The sequence below is a fragment of the Herpailurus yagouaroundi genome, unplaced genomic scaffold, assembly GCF_014898765.1.
Source record: "Herpailurus yagouaroundi ecotype Mexico unplaced genomic scaffold, PumYag 139, whole genome shotgun sequence".
Classification (NCBI taxonomy): Eukaryota; Metazoa; Chordata; class Mammalia; order Carnivora; family Felidae; genus Herpailurus; species Herpailurus yagouaroundi.
The window spans coordinates 82,763,557-82,787,046 of NW_024412394.1; the positions used below are offsets into that span (position 1 = coordinate 82,763,557).

The 23,490-nt window shown below is 36.5% G+C and overlaps 1 protein-coding gene, 1 long non-coding RNA gene and 1 other non-coding gene across 3 annotated transcripts in view; 2 read left to right on the plus strand and 1 right to left on the minus strand.

The window, feature by feature from the left end:
• Window positions 1-10,922: 10,922 nt before the first annotated feature.
• CENPW (centromere protein W) lies at window positions 10,923-19,152 on the plus strand. The gene is made up of 3 exons (XM_040474568.1): window positions 10,923-11,206; window positions 16,656-16,769; window positions 19,009-19,152. Exons 1-3 carry the CDS (start codon window positions 11,081-11,083, stop codon window positions 19,033-19,035), a joined length of 267 nt encoding a protein of 88 aa, XP_040330502.1. The 5' UTR covers window positions 10,923-11,080; the 3' UTR covers window positions 19,036-19,152.
• LOC121030019 (uncharacterized) overlaps window positions 12,192-23,490 on the minus strand; it is a 32,541-nt gene continuing 21,242 nt past the window's right edge. Inside the window, exon 5 of the long non-coding RNA XR_005790038.1 lies at window positions 12,192-12,377. This is a non-coding gene — a long non-coding RNA (uncharacterized LOC121030019). The remainder of the gene's footprint in view (window positions 12,378-23,490) is intronic.
• On the plus strand, window positions 21,709-21,815 carry LOC121030169 (U6 spliceosomal RNA). Its single transcript, XR_005790099.1, has one exon. It is a non-coding gene; the product is annotated as a U6 spliceosomal RNA (small nuclear RNA).

Below are 23,490 nucleotides of genomic sequence, written 5' to 3' on the forward strand. Positions count from 1 at the left end.
TTTTTTTTTAATTTTTTTTTCAACGTTTATTTATTTTTGGGACAGAGAGAGACAGAGCATGAACGGGCGAGGGGCAGAGAGAGAGGGAGACACAGAATCCGAAACAGGCTCCAGGCTCTGAGCCATTAGCCCAGAGCCTGACGCGGGGCTCGAACTCACGGACCGCGAGATCGTGACCTGGCTGAAGTCGGACGCTTAACCGACTGCGCCACCCAGGCGCCCCCGGCCCCTAATTTCTGATGGACTGTGGCTGTGACCTGTTCCACCCCTCTGTGGGAGAGTCTCACTGAGCAATGGCCGAATGAGCAATGGCTGAATATCGGCTGCACCCAGGAATGCCCACCTGGACCCTGTTGTTCCCGGTGCCCCGAGACTGCAGCCAGGTGCCAGCCTGTCCCAGAAAATGTTCACGAGACAGTGTAGCTGCAGCATTTCAGGGATTATGGAAAATCACAACACACATCTGGCACCAGGCTTCACCCTTAATGACCTTGCCCCAGAACCAGTGAATGTGGCTGCCTTCCGGGGTCTGCTGGGACCAGGTGGCTTCAACAGTCTCTACCAAATGTCCTTCCAGCAATGGAACTGCTTTTCCCCATGTGGCCTGAGAACCTCCCTGACCCCACTCTGTTCCTGGGGATTTGCTCTTCCCACCAGAGCACCGCCAGGTATCAAGCTGCGGAGTTGCAGCCTTTGTGCTCCCCTTGTTTACAGTCTTAATGGAATTTAAACCCTCTCCTTTCTCCTTTCTCCCTTTTTAGTTCAGTCCCTGTGGTTGTTTCCAATTTTCCACTTTCTCTCCAGCTGCTTTTGGGGAGGGGTGCTTTCCTGTATGTTCCCCCCCACCCCAGTCTCTGTCCTCTCTCTGCCCACAAAAGCAGTTCCCTACCTTTCAGGTTTTCTTGCGCCCCAAGTTCAGCTCTCCGTGCCGCGTACCTGCTGAATTCTGTGGTTCAGGTTGTGCAGATTGTTGTGTTAATCCTCCAATCAGTTTTCTAGGTGTGTAGGATGGTTTAGTTTTGGTCTGGCTGTATTTCATGGATGCAAGACACACAAAAAGCTTCCATGCTGTTCTGCATCTTGACTCCTGCCTCCCAGATTCTCTGCTTTTTTTTTTTTTTTTTGGTGGAAGTTATATCTTCTATTCCTTTTCTAATCCTTTAATATTTTATATACATACTTAATATAGTTACCATTATTTTTACTTTTCTTCACCCAAATAGAAGAACATCACACTATTTTCATTCTGATCATTCTTCCTCCTACCTCAGGTGTCACCATTGTTGAGAATTTAACTTCCCTCAAATTCTCCCAGATTGAATATTATTATTATCTTACAGATTTAGTGTTTGCTTAGATTTACTCACTTGTGTAATCATCCAATTTCTTTTTTCTGTTTTGAATTTCTTTTTTTCCTGAGAGGCATGCTTTAGACATTGTCTCTGTAAAACCTATTGAGGGTAACGATCATTTTTTTGTTTGAAAATGTCTTTTATATTGCCCTCATTTTGGAATGATAGTTTAGGTATAAAATTCTATGTTAAGTCTAATTAGCTTAAGTAGTTTGAAGTTGTTATTCCATTATCTTTTGACTTCTCTAACAAACTATAGTTACTTATATCCTCAGTTTGTTTTTCATCTTTTGAAGGCTGTGGTGAATCTTTAGATGCATGTAACATATTTCCTTTGTCAGTGGTATCCAGGAATTTTTCTAACTTGTTTCGAGGCACAGATTTTATTTTGTTTATCCTGCTTGAGATGTATAATGTTGCTTGAAAGTAAAAAAATTCAGTTCTGGAAATACTAGCCATTATTTGTTGAATATTTCTTTTCTTCCATTCTGTCTATTCTTTCCTCCTGAACTCCAATTTTTTTTCCTCCTTATTTAAAAAATTCTCTTTCATATTTTCCATCACTTTGTAATTTCCTCAATTTACAAGTCACTACTTTCCTATTTTACTGTTTCTAATCCCTTGTATAATGAATCATTTAATTTGAAATAATACTCTTTAAATTTATTAATCGTCCATATTATTTTTGAAAAATATGGCTGGCTTAATTTTTTGTAACGACTTAGTTTCTAATTGAAAAAAATTAAACGTATTTATTTTATATTCTATCGTCCATTATTTTTTTATCTGGTGTTTTTGAGGATCTACTTCAGATATCTATTACTTCTCTCATACTTGCTGCTGCTCTTTAGTTTCTTTACATGTTCCCTAATTTTGCATTAGAAATTTATGTACAGAGGTAGATGGGTAGAAAGAATAGAAGCTTGGGTTTTGGAGGATATTACAAGGATACTGTTTTCATTACCCGCTTGTAGTCAAATGCAAAAAAAAAAATTTTTTTTAAATACATCTTTATGGGGGCTCCTATCTGGCTCAGTCAGTAGAGCATGTGACTCTTAATCTCAGGGTCCTGAGTTCCAGCGTCTCATTGGGTGCAGAGTCTACTTAAAAACAAAAAACACAAAAACTACATCTTTATGTTTGGTGTATGATAATTGAACTAATCGTAGAATTGAATGATTAATTTTTGGTCAGAAGATAACTTGCAGAACATAATAACAAATTATAATAGGAGCGCTTGATGGAAACAGAAACATGTGTCACATAGTGTGATGACAGCTTTATAACACTCACAACAATTATTTCCTGCCAAAATAGGAAGGCAGCCAAAACTATACTATACAGTTATATATTATATGGACAAATGTATACTCTAGTCATAATATTAGGTATTTCCCCCTTTTCAGATAGTATAAATCATGGTTAGAGAGAGTAAGCCACTTGTTTAAGGTCTCAAAGCTAAGATAGACCTGTACTCAGATTCTAGTTTATTTGACTTCAAAACCCCTTCTAATTTCAAATTATATTGGCTCTCACTAAAACCTTCTGTGTCAAAGGTTTCCAGTTATTATACATTCCTTGATTTTTAGCTGGGCACATTGTAGCCCAAATACAGGTAGCATTTTCTACCTCAATGTACATTTTGGTGTCATCACGTGTCAGAGTTCTCTTCAAAGGAATAGATGTGATGTGGTATGTGTATTAAGGAAAGGGGGTATGTACCACACTTCTGCTTCCTCTTTTGTTCTTGCTCAAACACAGATGTGCTCACAGAAGATCAACTTTAAGTATATGGCCATACTAAAACTTAATTTTCAATATTGAATAAGACAATTTTGTTATTGTCATTTCTAGTCTCATAATACTAAAAACCTAGCTTAAGTCAAATGTTAAAACATAAACTACTTGACTAGTTTTGATAAAAAGTTTCAAGTGGATTACTTTTTCCATTTTATTAATTTATTCTTTCTATAGAGATGCAATGTTACCACTTAAAATAAATGGGAATTACAGAGGGAAAAAATCACCCTCAAAATTAATACCCTTCATTCACACTTTGTGATTTTTGTTCTAGCCATTTTTTGTAAACTTTATTTTTAACAAAATATGTATAAACTAAACCACCAGTAATAGAATATTTTAACTGTCTTCCTTGACCATATTAAGATATAGTTTTACATATTTCTACCTGGTGTTTAAAATCATTGCTTTAAGTGAGTGCATGGCTGTCCATGGACAGACTATGTTTAATTAACTGGACATTTTATGTTGTTCCCAGGTTTTTGGTGTGATAAATTGCATGTCATCTCCACTAAATGTGTAAATTTTAGAAAGTTATTTCTGGGTCTCTCTTTCCTTCTCTGTAAGTGAGGATAACAATAGTAATTACCTCTAGAATTCTAGAGAAGATTAAATGAGCACACGTGTGTTTGGTATTGAAAGCAGTTCTGAGTACATGATAAGCACAAATTATAGTTATTTTTATCATTTTTGGGGGGTAAATGACTTAAGATTATTGAACAAGAAAGACTTGATGGAGTGTAAGCAGAAACTAACTTTATTCTTCCTCCTGTTTCCCTCCAAACCTGTTCCTTTATTCTTAAATGGAAATCTCAGGATTTTACTGCCTCTCTTTGGTAATAAACTCAAAAACCCTCTATTTTGATGAGAAAAAAATCTAGCCTAGTCTCATAATTACCCATCATTACAATTCAGTCCAGAGAAATAATAAAAATTTTAAACTTTTACCCAATATTAAGCTTCTTTCTCCCAGTCCTATGCCTGATCCCAAAGGAGAAGCCTGAAGTGGAAGAAGGGAGGTGTATTATTTCTTTCACTTCATCCTAGTTTTCCTTTCTTTCTTTCTTTCTTTCTTTCTTTCTTTCTTTCTTTCTCTCTCTCTCTCTCTCTTTCTTTCTTTCTTTCTTTTTTTAAGTTTACTTATTTTGAGAGAGAGAGAGAGAATGTGAACAGGGCAGGGGCAGAGAGAGCAGGGAGAGAAAGAATCCCAAGGAGGCCCAGCACTGTCAGGGCAGAACCCAATGTGGGGCTTGAACTCACAGATCCTGAGATCAAGACCTGAGTTCAAATCAAGAGTTGAATGCTTAACCAACTGAGCCACCCAGGCACAGGCACCCTTCCCCCTTACTTTCTAATAAAAATTGCTAAATAATAAATTATGTTGGAATTTTTCACATTTGCTTAAAAATTCTTTTTTTTTTTTCCCACCAGAAAAATGTGACTGTTTTAGGGATAGAAGACAAAAAACTTTTACCTGGAAAGAAGTACTTAGTTTACTCTTCTTTTCTTGACAATTAGCCAATTGATGTATATCATTTTCTCACAGAATCCTTAATAATTTAACTGTGGACAGCAGTGTCAATTTGAAAACTTCCTGAAGTCACTAAATTAAGAGGAAAAAAAAAATCCTGATGATTTGATGTTACCAGCTGAGTAAAATTTTTAAATTTAAGTAGTTCTCTTTTGCCCTGTTCTATTCCAAATCATGTGCTAGTGGCAGTTGTTCTTAGTGTAAAAACAGGGGTCATAGAAAAATTATGTTAGCAATGTAGTTTTTGCCCCAAGTTTTGATTTTTATTTCCACTTAATATTTCCTAGCAAAGTCTATTTGTTTTGGAATATGGTATCCTATTTCAAAGCTCAGGTCATGATCTCACGGTTCATGAGTTTGAGCCCTGCATCAGGCTCCATGCTGACAGTGTGGGGCCTGCTTTGGATTCTCTCTCTCTGCCCCTCCCCTGCTCACAACTTCTCTCTCAAAATAAATTAACTTAAAAAAATATTCAAAAATGTTAATTCAGAGGAATACATTATGTAGTAACAGACTTCATATGTGTGCATTAGTACAATATATGAAAAGCAAAATCAAATTATTTTCCAAGGTTCTGTTGAATATCAGAAAGTATTATCAATTGTTTTTTAAAGTTTTTCTAATGTAAATAGTTTTCTTAGGGAAATATTTAAATGAAATTTATTCTATAAACATTTTCAACTATATAAAATCAATTAGCTAAAATATGAAATATCTCATCATTTCTTTTTTTAAGTAAGTTTATTGTAGAAAACTGGACATTTAAAATAATAAAAAATATTATCTATATTCCCATTATGTAAAACTAAGTTCATTTTTGGTATATTTCTTCCCAATGTAGTGTGTGTGTGTGTGTGTGTGTGTGTGTGTGTGTGTGTATGTATGTACATGTTTTCAATATTCTTGGAGTCATATTATTTTTAACTTGGTATACAGGTATTTTTCTCCCACTTGCCATTAAAATCACTTTCTTGGGGGTACCTGGGTGGCTCAGTCGGTTAAGCGTCTGACTTCGACTCAGGTCATGGTCTCACAGCTCATGAGTTCAAGCCCCACGTTGGGCTCTGTGCTGACAGCTCAGAGCCCAGAGCCTGCTTTGGATTCTGTGTCTCCCTCCCTCTCTGCCCCTCCCCCACTCTGGCGCGCGCGGGAGCGCGCTCTCTCTCTCTCTCTCTCAAAAATAAATGAACATTTAAAAAAATAAAATAAAATCACCTTCTTTTAGGCTTAAATCTTTCATAAATGTCATTTCTAATATGGCCACAGCTGGATGGATGTGCCCAAATGTATACACATCAAACATGTTTTAAAAAATATTTTTAAAATCTCTGTGCATAAAATGGATTTTATATTTAGGATAATTTTCTTAGGGTAGATTCTGAAAAAAAAAATGCATCCCTATTTAAAAATGACCTTAGCAGACATCAACAGTTGTCATCATCAAAAAAAGGCAAAAATTCTCAAAAATTTTAATTGTTTTTTATATACACCAATGCCTTAGAGTAGCATGGTGGGGGATCTCTAAATAATTTTCTTCGAACAAATTTTATTATTGTAAACATCAAAGTAAACAGCAGTGTCAAAGAGGTCTGTGGTTTTCAAATGAATGCAAAGTTTACATTAGAAGGACTGGTTGGGATAAAGAAGGTGATGTATCTATCCTTCTGGCGTCAATGCTACTCCTATCCAGATCTTGGTCTTTCTATCTAGATTCCCTTTTACTTTCCCTGAATTTGGACCTAGGGCTGTCATCACTCAAGACATTTTCAGTTTTGGGGGAAGATTCTAGCTGTATGGGCTAGAGTTCTAATTAATTGAAACCTATCTAATTAATTGAGCCCTATGTTTCATTACAGGGATAAATACATAAATTATTACCCTTATACTCTACTTCAATATTCTTAAAATGTGTAAAAATTTAATAACAAAGTGTTTTCGTTATAGAAAGTATGAAAAATGCAGATAAATTGAAATTCCTTTTTGAATCCTGTTTCTTGGCTTCCACTCACCTACCAAAGTATCACAGAAAATTACTTGTTAGTTTGCTCTAACTGCACTGTCCAAAATGGTAGCTACTAGTGACATGTGGCTAGTAAATGTAAATGTAAATTATATTTAAATAAAATTAATATTGTTAATTATAGTAGCCGTATTTCAAATGCTCAATAGCCACATATTGCTATTGTGTTGGACAGAGCAGATATAGACCATATCTGTCACTGAAGAAAGTTCTGTTGAACAGTTCTGTAGAATCAAGTCCAGGAAGAGATCATGTAGTAGGCAGAATAATGCCACCCCTAAAGATATCTATGTCCTAATCTCCACAATCTGAAAATGTTACCTTACTTGGCAAAAGAGACTTTACAGATGTGATCATAGTTACGGATCTTGAGATGAGAAGATTATCCAGGATTATCTGGGTAGACCAATTGTGATAACAAGGGTTCTTAGAAGGAGTCAGGCAGATTAGAGTCTGAAAAAGATGTGCTTATCAAAACAGAAGTTAGAGTGATGTGCTTTAAAGGTGGAGGAAGGGGCCTTGGGCAGAACAGAAATGGCCTCTACAAGTTAGAAAAGGCAAGGAAACAGACCCTCCCCTAGAGCCTCCTGAAAGAAGAAAGCACTCTGACACTGATTTTAGGACTTCTGACCTGCAATACTGAAAGATGGAAAGTTGTATTGTTTGAAGCATTAAATTTGTGGTAATTTGTTACAGTAATGCTAGGAAACTAATACATATGACAATAGATATTTCCATTCCTCTCTTTATGAATACTAACTGTCTCCAATTATTTCTATCATAAATAAAGCTACTATAACATTTTTCTATATACAGAAGCAAATATTAGATAGTGGAAAGTGCTGTTGACAAAAATAAAACACAGACAGTGTTAGTATATTTAGATCAGCAGGGATATGTGCAGTATTATGTTGGTAAACGTTTAACAACTTCCTTTCCAGAAAAACAAAAACTAAAAAAAAAACAACCCAAAACCCTGATTTCTACATTTGCCAATTCCCACGGTGTAAATACTTTTGGCTACCAACATCATGTCATTGAACAAAGTTCTGGGAGGATAAGTCAGCTTTTGCACACTGTTGGATTTGTGTCTGTGCATATGTGTATGGGTGTGTCTAGGTTTTTATGTGTTTACATGTGGGGAGGGTTCTATTTTTTTTTTTATTTGAGCACACACACGCGTGTGAGAAAGCGCAAGAGCGTGCACACACAGGGGAGAGGGGCAGAGGGAGAGAGAGACAATCTTAAGTAGGCTGTATGCTTAGTTTGGAACCCAACGTGAAGCCTGATCCCAAGACCCTGGGATCATGCCCTGAGCCAAAATCAAGAGTTGGATGCTCAACCGACTGAGACACCCAGGCACCCCTGGAGTTTCTATTTTAAATAGGATGTGTCTCTGATACTTGTCAGAGCAGACTCTTGAAGGAAGTGATGGAGACACTTCTGCAGATAAATGGGGAAAAAGTATCCTTGGCAGAGGGAATAGTAAATGCAAATACTTGATGGAGGAGTGTTTGGTATATTTGATGGAATTCAGGTGTGCCTGAAGGCTATCAAGAATGCTAATACAGTTAGAGAAGCTTGAGTTGCTTAATTGTGGTAAGTAAAGTCAGAGTTAGTTGTGCATTTGTAAGTGTATTTGTACTTGAAAGGCAGGTAAGACCTCATAAGTCATTGTAGAAACTTTTATTTTGATGGAAATGGAAGGGGTTTGAAAAGAGTAACATAATCTGAGTTAAATCTGGCTCTTCTGTTAAGGAAAACAGCAGCCTGAGACACAGTCAGGAGGGTGTTGCAATAATCCAAGTGATAGATCATGGTGACTTGGCCAAAAGTTATCAGATATTGCAAATAGAGCTGATGAAATTTGATGAAAGATTGAATGTGGGGTGAGAGAAAGAGAGGAGCTAAGGATGATTCCAAGATTTTGGCTTTAGTAATTGGAAAAATGAAAGTGTCATCAGCTGTGATAGGTAAGTTAGTGTGAGGATATTTGGAATATAGGGGCATATCAAGAGCTAATTTTGGGTATGTTAAATTAAGATGACTAAAATTCCAGTCTGGTGGAGAATTGGATATACATGTCTGGGAAAGAGAATTAGCTGGAGATGTAAATTTGGTATTTAAAGTAAAAATACTGGATAAGATCACATAGGGAGAGTGTAGATAGAGAAATTTAAGGACTGAGCCCTGTGCTTCAGTATTTTGAGACAAAGTACACAAGGAGAAACCAGAAATGGAGAATGAAGGGCCATGAGGTAGGAGGAAAACCAAAAGAGAATAGCATCAAATTAAAGAAAATGTTTCCTGGAAGAAAGAATTATAAAACCCAACAAATACTCCTTGTTTGTCAAATAAACTGAAGTTTCAGAATTGACCATTGAATATTAAAGTGTTATTAATTATGTTGACCAAAACAAATTTGCTACAGAGATGGGTATAAAACTTCGACTTGCAGTGGCTTCAAGAGAGAATGGAGGAAAGGGAACTGGAGACATCAAATGTAGCCAATGCTTTCTAGTTTTTCTGTGAAAGGACAGTGGCTAAAAATAGGATCTAAAAAGGGATATTAAAAGGCTAGAGATATTACAGAATGTGTGTGTACAGATGGGAAAAAAATCAACAAAGAAGGAAAATTCATGAAGTAGAAGAAGGGAGAATTGCCAGAGAATGTCCTTAAGAAAGGGAGAGGACAGGGATCTACGGCCCAAGTGGAGTGGTCACAGATGGTTCATCAGTGGGAGAAAGTGGAGATTGATGGATAGATATGGTGGTGGGATTATGTGGAAAGTCTCTATGGGATGGTTAGGTTTTGTGAGTGAAGCAATGTTATCAACTGAGGGTGAGGATGGGATAGGAGTGAAGGGAGGTTTGAGGAAAAGAATGGGTGAATGAAAAGACTTCAGAAAGAGCAAAAGACTCCCGGAAATACTTAAAACCCACTTGAATGGTCATGAATTTAAATTAAGACCCAACACAGACCTGTCTTGTGTATTTTAATTAAGCCAATATCAATTCACAGATGCAAGTACAGAATAGATTGAGATTGTAATTTAAACAGGGATGGAGGTTTGTCAGGTGAGTATAAAGGGAAAAAGAATGGCTACAGAGCTAAGGCAAAGTGTAAGGGAATATTATAATAATGCACAATGGACTGTAGGAGGGAGGATAAGGAGAAGAGTAGGGTTTGGAGTCTGGTAGGAATATAAAGAAAGAGGACTACTAGCCCAGTGTCGTCTAAGAATTGTTGGAGTTGGGATACTGGCATGAATGAGTTGAAAAGATAGATGAGGTTGAAGAGTGAGACAACTGAATTGTGAATATGGAAAGGTATAGTATTTGGTGATGACATGGCCTAATGTATGACTGTAGGTGTGACTGGATGATAGGGTGAAAGATAGCATCATGGGCAGAGAGAAGGCCTTGGAAATGGGAGGCCAGATAGTGGAACGATCAACTGTGTGGATACGGAAATCACAATAATTACTACAGGTATAGTATTAGAGGTAATTACAATGAAAATCACAGTGTTCTCAGTGTGGTCCTCAGACTAGCAGTGCCAACATGGCCTGATTAGTTAGAAATGCAAATTCTCAAGTCCCATCCAGATCTATTGAATCAGAACCCCTGAGAGTGGTGCTTCACTGATGCACAATAAAGTTTAGGGACTAGTGTCCTGTAGCACAGAAGATAAAAAAGTTAATTGGGAGAAATAGCAAGGATTTCAATGAGGTAGCACTTAAACTACACCTGAATTTATTGCAAGGTTAAGTGCAGGGGCCTTAAAATGGAAAGGAGCAGCATTTGTAAAGAAAAGCTAGAGTCATAAAATACCTCAAGTAAGATCAAATGAAATTATGTAAATGTGTAAATTGTTAGGCATTAATATCAGAAACTCATGTCTTGTTAGGAAAGCATTGTTTCTTCAGGAATCCTGATAAAACATCACAAACATTTATTCATCTACTTCTCAGTCCGCTGGTATTAGGTTCAGTAAGTGTAATTGCCTTGGCATACAATCATTTTCCATAATTTCTCAACACTTCTGTGAAACACAGAAGAAATAGTTCTAAAGCGCTGATATTACACAAAAATCGAAGAACGGAAGCCTGGCCCTTTAATGACATCCCTGGGCCCCCACCGAGGAGGGTGTTTTCTACCCTGGCGCCTCCGGGGGCGGGGCTTGCGCCAAGCCTACGTCACTACCGAGCGCCGGGCGCACTCCTTTGGCGGCGGATTCAAACGTTCGGGCTGGGGTATCGGGCCTGAAGGAGTGTCCCAGCGGCTGGGTGCTTCCTGCTGTCCGTTCGGGTGTGAATTTCAGTGCGGTGCCAGGAGGATCTTGGTAGCGAAGGCGGCTAGTGCCTGAGGGAGAGAATGGCGCCCTCGACCACAGTCTCCCAGAGAAAGAAGATAAAACGGAAGGCTCCCCGGGGCTTTCTTAAGCGCGTCTTCAAGCGACAGAAGCCTCACCTTCGTCTAGAGACAAGTGGCGACTTACTGGTGAGATTCTGTCCCTTTTTTGGGTGGGAATGGGGCAAGGAAAGGTAAAGGAAATAAACCCCAGGTTTTATTTCGCCACCCCAGCTCTTTCCGGCCTCCGTTTAAGGCGTTTCCAGCAATGACTAGGGCAGGTTTGCTCCGGTTTGGCTGGTCAGTTCGTATAACGCTTAGTTGTCCCGGGGCCCGGTGAAATATAAATATCCGGACCTTTTTTACGGGAGGCTATTAGCCACATCATCTTACGAAAACTAACGTTAATTTCTGCTTTTGGCTTTTACATATCACTTTTCCAGAGCACAGTCTGGTACTGCGCTTAAGTGTACTTGAAAAAGGTATGAAAGATACAGTTAAAAAAAAATCTGGAATTCAGGCTGGGTTATATTTATCTCTTGTAAAGGGTATTACTGACATGGCTTTTAAATGTGTACCTCCTTCCTTGCCTTTCTCCCTTACCCCCATTTTTACTTAGTTAACCAGACATATTTCCCTATTTCCTCTACTTTAGCTTACTTATTAAAGAACACTAATCTAAGTTTACTTGTAAGCAGTGTGCTTTCAACTGTGAATTTATTTTCCTAGACAAATAGAGCACCTCTTAGTTGAGTTTTCAAGGCAAACCAGTAAAACTTGTTTATCTTACTCATAATCCTGCAGCATAATGCTCACCATAACCAAAACCACTGTGTAATATTTCTATCTTGAAATAAATTGAGAGTTTTTATGTTGTATGCCTGGAGCATATTGTTTTCTAGCAGAATAAACACTCTTTCCCTAGGTTTAAACCAAAAGAGGCACTTCCTCCCTTTTGTCACGAGCTTTTTGAGTAAAGGAGCCATTGTAAGTGGGCACCTAATTTCCAGGAAGTCAAGGTAAAGAATTGTGGGTAGCCAGGATATATGGCTTGGAGAATGTCTTCAGAATGCGTCATCTATCTGTTCTTAAGCTACCTTGGGTGTTTTCAACTCTTCTCTGTAGCCTTCCCGAATTCACTAACTGCCTTCCCATCTGTTGCCTGCAAGTGCAGCGTTTCTGTATTTGCTAGAGTACTATAGAATTGTCTTCACTTTTCCATTATTTGGTTTCTGAAGCCAAAATAGCTTTTTTTTTTTTCTTCTGGGAAAAGTAGCCCTTCTGATATCTCCTGCCCTTCTTTTTTATCCCTTTCGAGACCCTGTAAGAAAAGACAATACAGTTGACCCTTGAATGACCCCTCCCACCTCCCCAAAGTTGAAAATCCATGTATAACTTTGACTCTGCAAGAACTTAACTACTAATAGTCTCTTGTTGACCAGAGCCTTACTGGTAACATAAAACAGTTGATTAACACATTTTTTGTATATGTATTACATACTGTATGATTACAATAAAGTAAGATAGAGAAAAGAAAATGTTAAGAAAGTCATAAGAGAAAATGCATTTACAGTACTGTATTAAAAAAAAATCTATCTTTTTCAAGAGTCATCTTATGTATACAATTTTGAATGCCCCTCTCCCCCAATGGCAAAATAGCATAATGAGCTGGATTAAATAAAGTGATCTGCAGAACATTTTTAAGAATTTATTCTGGAGTTTTCATTGGTGCTGGGTTTCTAATTGGAGGGGGAGGAAATGTACCTGCTCCAGAATATCTATGAGATTACAAATTGGAGCAGATTATTTGGCAGAAATTTCTCAAGTAGTCAGAGTCCTCCCATATCCCTCCCTGAGCTGCCTGCCTCAAAGTGATCCATGGACAGGTGGGCTCTATTGTGGATTGGGATCCAGGTGCTGTAGGAGACAAGGGAAATGTCACGCAGTTGCAGTGGTAGAGGAAAGGAGGCTTCTGTTGGCATCTGTTCCTAGGTTGTATGCTTGTCTTTGGCTTGTGTTGGTTCTCTGTCACTGTCTTGTATATGCCATCCATCACCTTGGTTTCTTTGCCTATGGTTTTCTGCTTGCTTTTGACACTTTGTAATCTTATCCAGCAAGTGTCCCCCGTCATCCATAAACTTTTCTACAATTATGGTGGTCAGTTTTGATCTGTTTTTTCTGAACTTTGATATCAGTGATTACAGTTTAGCTATTGAGACTCTAGCACTGTTCTCTAAGTTTCATATGTCAGTTTTGACTCCCAGTGTGGTATGCATCTTCTTGAGAATAAGGAACCATACATATCCTTTTTGTCTCCCATTATCTTTAAAAGAAAACTAATCCACTTTTTTTTTTAAGTTTTTATTTTTAAATAATCTCTACATTCAACGTGGGGCTCAAATTTACAACCCCAAGATCAAGAGTTGCACACTCCACCAACTGAGCACAGCCAGGAGCCTCAAAACCAATCTACTTTGTATATAGGTTTGTCTTTTGTATATAGTATTGTTGTCTTTTGTAAGGTTGTCTTTTGTATATAGTATTTCTTCTACCTGAAGATGTCCTCACTCTACTTGGTAAACTCCCAGTTTCAAAATCTAGTTCAAATGCCAGCCACTTCCTGAGTCCTCCTTAATCTTAGGACCAACTTTATCTTTCTGTATCATCTATGGACAAATGTTTGTCTTTAATTTCGTATAGGTTTGGTTCTCTCATTGGATGGGGACTTTGAATTGGGAACTTTTTGTATTCCTACTCTTTGGTATAATACTTTGAGTATTATGAGTATACAACTAGTGTTGGGAATGCATGGTAATTAATGTGGGTTGATTATTATTTATAACATTTTACTCATAAAGTCTTTGTGTTATTTCATAGTTCTTCTGCACTGGCTTTTTGTTGTTTTAAATTATGACTTGATTGTATATCCCCATGTCCAGTACTGGTGAGTACATCTATTAATCTGAATAAATTGTTCAGCTTTCTCATGGATTAGTTGTTTTTCAGATTTCTCACTAGTAATGCTGTACAAATATCTGGATGCTTATGGTTTGTGTAAAATTGAAAAGTGCTATGGTGAAGGGAGGAGGAAATCAGGCTGGCCCAGTCTTTTGGCCAATTGACACTGTAAAGGAATGGATATTTCTTTGTAAATTATCTTTCGCTTTATCTTTCAAGCAAACTGACGTTTTTTCCCAAGTAAATTTTTGATAGAATGGTCATTTTGAAGTTTGAGTGCCTTGTGGGATACCTTAAAATTTGTTTTTGTTAGGACCATTTTAATTTAAACCTTAGTGCATTTGAGTGGCACCACTCAGTTAACTGTTTTATGACAGAGGATTAGGTTGCTTTAAAAAAAAATTCTGTGACATTAAAAAAAGTAATATTAATTTGTCTCAGTACCTGTGGCTCATGTTTATAAGGCAGGTCTTTCCACATAGGTTAATAGGGTGAACTAAATCTCAAAGCAGTTTGGGAATTTTTGTTTTTTGCCTTTTCATTTTTTCAAAAGTGAAGTATAGTTGATGCACAACATAGTGATTCAACAAGTGTGTATGCTCTGCTCACCACAGATGTAGCTACCATCTGTCACCATACAACGCTGTTACAATACATTGACTATATTTCTTGAGCTGTACCTTTTATTCCCATGACTTGTTCATTCCAGTGACTTATTCATTCCAGTGACTTATTCATTCCATAACTGGAAGCCTGTATCTCCTATACTTCTTCACCCATTTTCCAATCCCCCCATTCCCCTTCTCTCTGACACCCATCAGTTCTCCAAAACAGAGTGTGGTTCATTGCAGATTGACTAAAAAATTTTTTTTGCCTAATTTGTGGAGAGATGGACAGATCTAATTGTTGACTACCTTATGTGTGTGTGTGTGTGTGTGTGTGTGTGTGTGTGTGTGTAAATGGCTAAGATCACTGAGGATACAATGTTGGGGAAATTAGACATAATTATTCCCCTTATATAGTACATTGAGGAAGACAGGTGAGAAATTGCTGCATAATGTATGTAGTGTGTACAGTTGTGAGAAGTTCAGGGTGCATAACCTTACATATTGGGGGTAGTTGGACTTTTCAGAGAAGTCTACAAACTAGTAGGATGCCGGTAGGCAAGGTTGTATTTAAATACCAAAAGAAGTTCAAAAGACTTACTATAGAACTGTGAGCTGAGAATGGTGAGAGATGAAACTGAAACAGCCTAGTCAAATGGGGTTAGTATTAAGGAATTTATCCTGGGCATATCTGGAAGCTATTATATATTTAGAAGTAGGAAATCTAGATTAACAGGAAATTGTGCCCTATTATGGAATGTTTTTGCTGCAGAAGGAAATGGGCTATCATTAGAAGTTTAAAAAAGAACTGAATGACAGGGCATTACGTAAAGAATCAGAATTGGGTGATTTACCCTAGAGTTCTTGTGAGAATTAAGACAGCACATCAAAAAAAAGTACCAAAGGACTATCTCTTTCCATAGGTTCTTTATCTCATTAAATTTAAATTCCCAATCTCCTCTATTTTTTCCAAATATCACTAACACATTCTTAAACGTCTAAAACCAGCTACTAAAGATTTCTGTATAATATTTAAATTTAAAACACCACATTATCTAGTTATTTAATGTTTAGTGAACTGTGGAGGAGTGGTTGTGTGCAGTACACAAGATAGTAAATATTAGATGAGTATTGTTCTACTGCAAAGAGCATATAATATTATATAAATGACCAATATATTAAAGATATTATCTAGCTGTACCTAAATGATTAATATTTATCTGCTTATGTTATCTATTTTAATGTCTTAAAAAGAGCCTTAAAGATTAGTAGTAGTAGATATTATTTTGATATGTTGGATGACAAGTAACTTGACCTTTATATATATACTTTTCAGTAAACTTTTAATATTTCAATTATTAACCTTTTAAAAAAATGTTTACTTGTTTTTGAGAGAGAGAGGTAGAGAACAAGTAGGGGAGGGGCAGAGAGAGAGGGAGACAGCATCCCAAGCAGGTTCCATGCTGTCAGTGCAGAGCTGGATGTGGGGCTTGAACTAAAGAACCATGAGATCATGAACTAAGCTGAAATAAGAGTTGGACTTTTAACCAATTGAGCTACCCAGGTGCCTCTAACATGTTTTTGAATAGATATTTCAAATTAAATATGATTAAAATATCTTAAGCCCTTGGATTATAGCATGAGAGATGATTAGCTTTAAATATAATTGTTGATACCTTTTGATTTTAAATTTTTGGGAAATTCCATTATCAATTCAAATTTATTTGGAACTGGAAGGAAGAATGTTTGCTACTTAATAGAGTCCTACATAAACTTTGTAATTATGCTTTACAATAAATGGTATCATCTCTGGCCTTTGGTCAGCCTTATATAGCCTTGTTTCATGTATTGCAATGAGTAAGTCTCTTTTGTGTTGAATTTAAGTTGGACTTATATTAAATTGAATTTTGTGTTAGTGAATTAACTTATACTAGTAAATATTACAACATTAAATTTTGGAATCTTATTTTTAAAAACCATTATTTCAGAGTATCAGTGTTTGAGTTTAAAAGCCCTTTTGAATTTTCTCTTTCAAGGTGCACCTGAATTGTTTACTGTTTGTTCAGCGTTTAGCAGAAGAGTCCAGGATGAGTGCTTTTGAGAATAAGTGTGGAGTCATTAAAAAGGAGCATGTACAGGCTGCAGCAAAGGTAAAATCTGACTTGCTTTACTTGAGCAAGAATTAACTTAAAAAATATCCTCTAGTGTATGATTTGGATTCCTTATTCAGCTTTTTTGACTGATTTGTTGTTTGGTGGCTTTTTTTTTTTTTTTTTTTTTTTTGATTATGCTGGCATCCCGGTATAGTTAACAACAGAGTTGGCATGAACCAGGCCCAGAATGCCAACCGGTTATGTCACCACTTCTCCTAGTGGTGTGACACTTGCCTAGGTACATGGCAGCCTAGGCAGCTGCCTACCACAGAGGGATGTTTGGCTTTTTATGTTAATGGGTTTTAATTATGGAGTTAGATTTTCTTTTTTTTTTTTTTTTTTTTTTTTTTTTTTTAATGTTTTTTTATTTTTGGGACAGAGAGAGAGACAGAGCATGAACGGGGGAGGGGCAGAGAGAGAGGGAGACACAGAATCGGAAACAGGCTCCAGGCTGTGAGCCATCAGCCCAGAGCCTGACGCGGGGCTCAAACCCAGGGACCGCGAGATCGTGACCTGGATGAAGTAGGATGCTTAACCGACTGCACCACCCAGGCGCCCCAGATTTTCTTTTTCTATATGTTTATATTGTGGATTTCTGATGGAAAGATTTGTGGCCACTGCTTTATCATTACTTAGGGGAAGATAAATGTTTGGCTGCTAATCTGTATGATTTAATAGTAGGCCGTATATAGTTGACAGGGTTTATCACCTCGAAATTTATGAGAACTTCATGATCACTTAAAATTTTCCCTAATTATTTGTTTTTCTAACTTTGGCATTCAAATGACTTATGAATCAAATCACTAATATAAACAGAGAGGATTGTGTCTTACTGGCATTTCTATACAATGTAAGAGTATGATGCCTAGGGTAGTTTTTTCCCAAATATATCCCAAGATCACTATTTTCATTTGATGTTAGTAGATGCCCCATCATAAAATGCTTTGGGGGTCAGATAAATTTAGATGACATACTATATCTCTTTGAATAGTCACAATATTTTATATAAAGGTTGTTTCTGTAATACTATGCAAGAAATTGACAACCATGATTGACTGGGGGATGATGTGGGAGAAAGACTTATTTTTGACAGTCTACCTCTTGGTAGACTTGTTTAATGTTTTTTTATTTTGAAATTATTATAGACTCACAAATGCAAAAATAATAGAGTTCCCATGTACCTTTTATCCAGTTTCCCACAGTGTTACCATCTTTATGTAACTGTATTTATGTAAAGTTATAAAAGCTTATGAGATGCAGCAGTAAAGAAACTTGTTGAACTCTATTTAACTTAGTATTTTAAAGATTTGAGTGTATAATATACTCAGCATTTTGTAAATTTGAGTATGTTGTACTTTCTTTTGTGGTACTAATGTGTAGAACCAGAGAAGTTACTGGCCTGGGATATAGACCTACTTGGTGGCGTCTGTGGAAGCTTAGGAATGTACATGCCCTGATACTTTTTTATGGGCTTTCAATTATCTTATATTCCAATAAGTTTCTAGACTATTAAAGTGAATATAAGTCTTTTTCTACAGGTGAAAAGCAAAGCTTAAGGGCTTGAAGAGCGTATGTGCACATTTAAAATTTATAGTTTGTTTTTATTATAGGTGTACTTACCTATAAGTAGGTAAATTCTTTAAAAAAATTTTTGGATATATTTTGGTCTAATGCTTCCTGTCTTTTACAGCTAGAGATCTAATTTTATTTTCTCATGGGCTATATGTTTTGAAAATTGTCTATCTAATGAGCTTTTTAGCATAAGATGACTAGTCTTGGTCTCTAAATTGATATGATTCCAGCTCAAATGTAAGAAATTTGGTGTTACAGTGGATTTGTATTGCTTTATAGTTGTTAAATGCTTGATTTATAATAGGATTTTCGACTTTTGGAACATTCTTTAACTCCCTGGATTACTAAATTGTCTACAAACCTCCATTTGGGAGCCATTAATCTGGGTACTTTGGGCTTACGTTTGAAGAAATTGACATTCAGAAGTGACTATAAAACCAAATTTTGAGAATTGCATGTTTCACATTTTTTGAGAGAAGTAGACTATTTTAGGGAAGTCTAGGACCATTATAAGGCAAAAAATTCCCTAATCACCTTCTAAATTGTATTTTACAAATTCAGAATCTTGCATATTATACACATAGGATGATTTAACATTTTGTTGAGGAATTCTGTTTTATTTGCCTTGTGTATAATATGAATCTTCATTTTTTCCCCCTCACAGGTAATTCTAAAGAAGAGCAGAGGTTAGAAGTCAAAGAACCATTTTTGAAAATTATATGATGTATTATTTTAGGTGGTAACAGATCTTGAAAGCACTTTTTATATATCAGCTAAATTGTATATTAAAATATTGGCTAGTTGTGGACTGTGTGTATTTGTATATTTTTTACTGATATTGGAATATTTCTAACACCTAGGACTGTATAACTTTTTTTTTTTTTTTGAGGAATCATTTCATTCACTTTAAGTGGCCTCATTTTACTTCCACTTTATTGGTATTGCAAATGTTTTACATAACAAAAATAACATTTTACTATATAAAGTAGTTTGAAGAGATGTGATTTTAGAATTAAGTTTATATGGATTTAGATTTTGTTACAATTAACTATGGAATCAATTTCATTTCTAAAGACAATGTGCAGTGAATCTCAGTACATTTTAACACTGATTTTTAACTTTTTAATGCCTTCATATAAGCAATGCAATTTTTACTTTACACTATTAATGACATTTCTCAACTGAAAATATCAGTGAGGTATTTTCAAAACCTGTCTCTCTTCCTGAGCCAAAAAAATAACAGAGCAAACTTATTTTCTTTAAGTAGATTTAATAGATAGGTGTTTTATTTCCTCTAAGGAATCTGTTAGAAGTTCTTGTGTATCACCTGATAGTTATTTTTAACTTTTTATTTTGGAATAATTATAGATTGCAATATGAAGTTGCAAAGATAGTACAGAGAGGTCCCCATGTACTCTACATCCAGGTTTTTGCCAATGGTTATATCTTAAATATTGAAGTATGACAATCAAAACCAGGAATTTGATATTAGCATAGTGTGGGTGTGATTCTGTACCATTTTATCATATGTAGATTTGTGTAACTGCTGCTGCAGTTAAGATACAGAACTGTTTCATTACCAGAAAGTTCTCCTTCATGCTATCCTTTTTTTTTTTTCATTTAAAAGTTTTTTTTAATGTTTAACTTTTTGAGAGACAGAGACAGAGTGCAAGCAGGGGAGGGCCAGAAAGAGAGGGAGACACAGAATCCAAAGCAGGCTCTAGGCTCTGAGCCATCAGCACAGAGCTTGACACGGGGCTTGAACTCACAAAAGTGAGATCATGACCTGAGCCGCAGTCACAGATGCTCAACCGACTGAGCCACCCAGGCACCCCCATGATGTCCTTTTATACTTAGCCTAGCCTTCTATGGACACTCCTCCCCTCCAGTCCCTAAGCCCTGACAGTCACCAATCTCTTCTCTGTTTCTATAATTTTGTCATTTTGATGGAATCATACAGGCTATGACTTTTGGGTATTTATTTTTTTCACTCAGCATAACTTCCTTGAGATCCATTCAAGTTGCTGCATATATCAGTTCATTTTTGTTACTTAGTCGTATTCTATGGTATTTATGTACCACAGTTTGTGCAGCTATTCACCCATTGTAGAGCATTTTGATTGTTTCCAGGTTTTGGCTATTACAAGTAAAGCTGCTATGAACCAATGTGTACAAGTTTTTATACAGATAGAAGTTTTCATTTCTTTGGGATAAATGCCCAGGAGTGTGATTGCTAGGTTGAATGGTACGTTTGTTTATTTTTAAAAAAAGAAATGGCCAAACTATTTTCCAGAATGGCTGTACCATTTTATATTCTCATCAGTTTATGAGAGGTCCAGTTTCTTCACATTCTCATAAATATTTGTATTGTTATTTTTTATTTTAAGTTGTTTTGATGAGAGTGTGTCTCATGGTTTTTTCCATTTCCCTAATGGCTAATGATATTGCACATATTTTCATATGTTTCTTTCTCATCCATTTTTTTTCTTTGGTAAAATGTTTCTTCATTTCTTTTGGCTACTTTCTACTTGGATTTTTTTTTCAACGTTGAATTCTGAGAGAACTTTTGTTTTTGTAGGTATGGGTCATTTGTCAGATATGTGGTTTGCAATATTTTCTGTTGCTTTTTACCCTCTTAACAGGGTCTTTTATAGATCAACAGCTTTTTTTTTTTTTTTTTTTTTTAATGTTTATCCATTTATTTTGAGAGTTTGAACCGGGGAGGGGCAGAGAGAGAAGGAGAGAGAGAATCCCAAGCAGGCTCTTTTTGGAATAAACCTAGCAGAGCCCAATGCTGGGCTTACTCTCACGGACCTGTGAGATCATGACCTGAGCTGAAATCAAGAGTCAAATTCTTACCTGACTGAGCCACCCAGGTGCCCTAACAGTTTTTGATTTTGATGAATTCCAACTTAATTGGGTTCCCCTCACCCTCTCACCCTCTGCCTTTTCATGGTATTGGTGTAATGTTGAAGGAGTCTTTCCCAAGACCTTGGTCCTAAAGATTTTCTCCTATATTATTTTTTTTTACAAGTTTTATAGTTTATGTTTTAATTTCTGATGTATTTTGAGTTAATTTTTGTATGAGGTGTGAAGTTTAGGTCAAGATTTAATTTTTTGTCTGTAGATATTATTTCAGCACCATTATTTTGAAAATACTGTATTTCCTCCATTCTTTTGCAGTTTTGTCACAGATCTGTTGGCCATACTTGTGTGGGCTGGTCCTGAGTTCTCTATTCCATTAATTTGTCTCAGTTGTTCCACCAATAACACATAGTCTTTATTACTGTGGCCATATAATCAGTCTTGAAATCATCTGGAGTGATTGCTCTCACATGATTTTTGGTCAGAATTGTTTTGGCTCATGCTCACTTTGGCAGCACACATACTAAAATTGGAACGATACAGAGAAGATTAGCATGGCCACTGCACAGGGGTGACATGCAGATTCGTGAAGCTGTCCGTGTTTTTAAATGGCTATCTGAAATAAAGACTTGAATGCTTGTTGAAACTGGTAAAAAAAAAAAATTTTTTTTTGGCTCTTCTGTTCCTTTGCCTTTCCATATAAATTTTAGAATGATTTCGTTTGTATCTACAAAAAAAAAAAAAATCTTGCCAGAATTTTGATAGGAATTGGATTAAACCTGTGAATCAGTCTGGGGAAGACTTGGCATCTTAACTATGTTAAATGTTCCAACCCATTGATATGGTATGGGAAGTCTCTATGTTTATTTACATCTTTGATTTCTTCATCATTGTCTTGTAGATTTCACTTTTTTATCATTTTCTTTGTGTTTAGAGAACTTCCTTTTGTCATTCTTTTAGGGTAGGTCTCTGGTGACCAATTTTCTTTGAATGTCTTTTTTTTTCAATTTTTTAAAATATTTTATTTTTGGGAGAGAGAGAGAGAGAGAATGAGTGGAAAGGGGCAGAGAGGGGCGCCTGGGTGGCGCAGTCGGTTAAGCGTCTGACTTCAGCCAGGTCACGATCTCGCGGTCCGTGAGTTCGAGCCCCGCGTCGGGCTCTGGGCTGATGGCTCAGAGCCTGGAGCCTGTTTCGGATTCTGTGTCTCCCTCTCTCTCTGCCCCTCCCCCGTTCATGCTCTGTCTCTCTCTGTCTCAAAAATAAACATTAAAAAAAAAATTAAAAAAAAAAAAAAAAAAAGGAAAGGGGCAGAGAGAGAGGGAGACACAGAATCTGAAGCAGGCTCCCGGCTCCAGACTCTGAGCTGCCAGCACAGAACCCAACACAGGGCTGGAACTCACAAACCAGGAGAACATGACTTGAGCCAAAGTCAGACTCTTAACTGACTGAGCGAGCCACCCAGGCACCCCCCTGTTTGAATGTCTTAGGATGTGATTTTCCCATCATTCTTGAAGCATATTTTCACTGGATAGAGAATTCTGGTTTGACTGTTCTTTTGTACTTGAAAAATACTGTATCATTTCCTTTTGGCTTATATACTCTTTGATGAAAAAAATCTGTAATTAATGCTTTGTATCTTTGGCTACTTTTAAGAGTTTTCTTGTCATATTTTAGAAGTTTGATACCATGTGCTTTGGCATGGATGCCTTTGCATATATCCTATCTGGAGGTTACTCTGGGAATGTTTTTCTGCCAAATTTGGGAAATTTTCAGCCATTATGTTTTTGAATACTTTTTAGCCCCATCTTATTTTGTGGGTGTCTAATGACACAAATGTAAGATTTTTTTTAAGTTCCATAAATTCCTGAGGCCTTTTCTTGGGAAGGGGGGAATGTCTGTTTCTCTGTTCAGATTGGGTAATTTCTATGTTCTGTCTTCAAATTCACTGCTTATTTCTTCTGTTTCCCCATTCTACTGTTGACTCATTGAGGGTTTTTTTGGTTATTAAACTTTATAGTTCTCAAAGTTTCACTTGTTTCTTCTTTATCTTATATATCTTTCCTGAGACTTCATATTTTTTTTTCATTTAAGTATGTTTGTAATTATTCAAGAATTTTTATGATGGCTGCTTTGAAATTCTTGTTTGATAATTCTAACATCTGTGCCATCTTGGTGTTGACATTTGTTTTCTATCATTCAGTTTGTGATCTGTTGATTCTTGGTATTCTGTGTGCTTTTTTAATTGAAACTTGGACATTTGGGGTATTATGTTACAAGACTG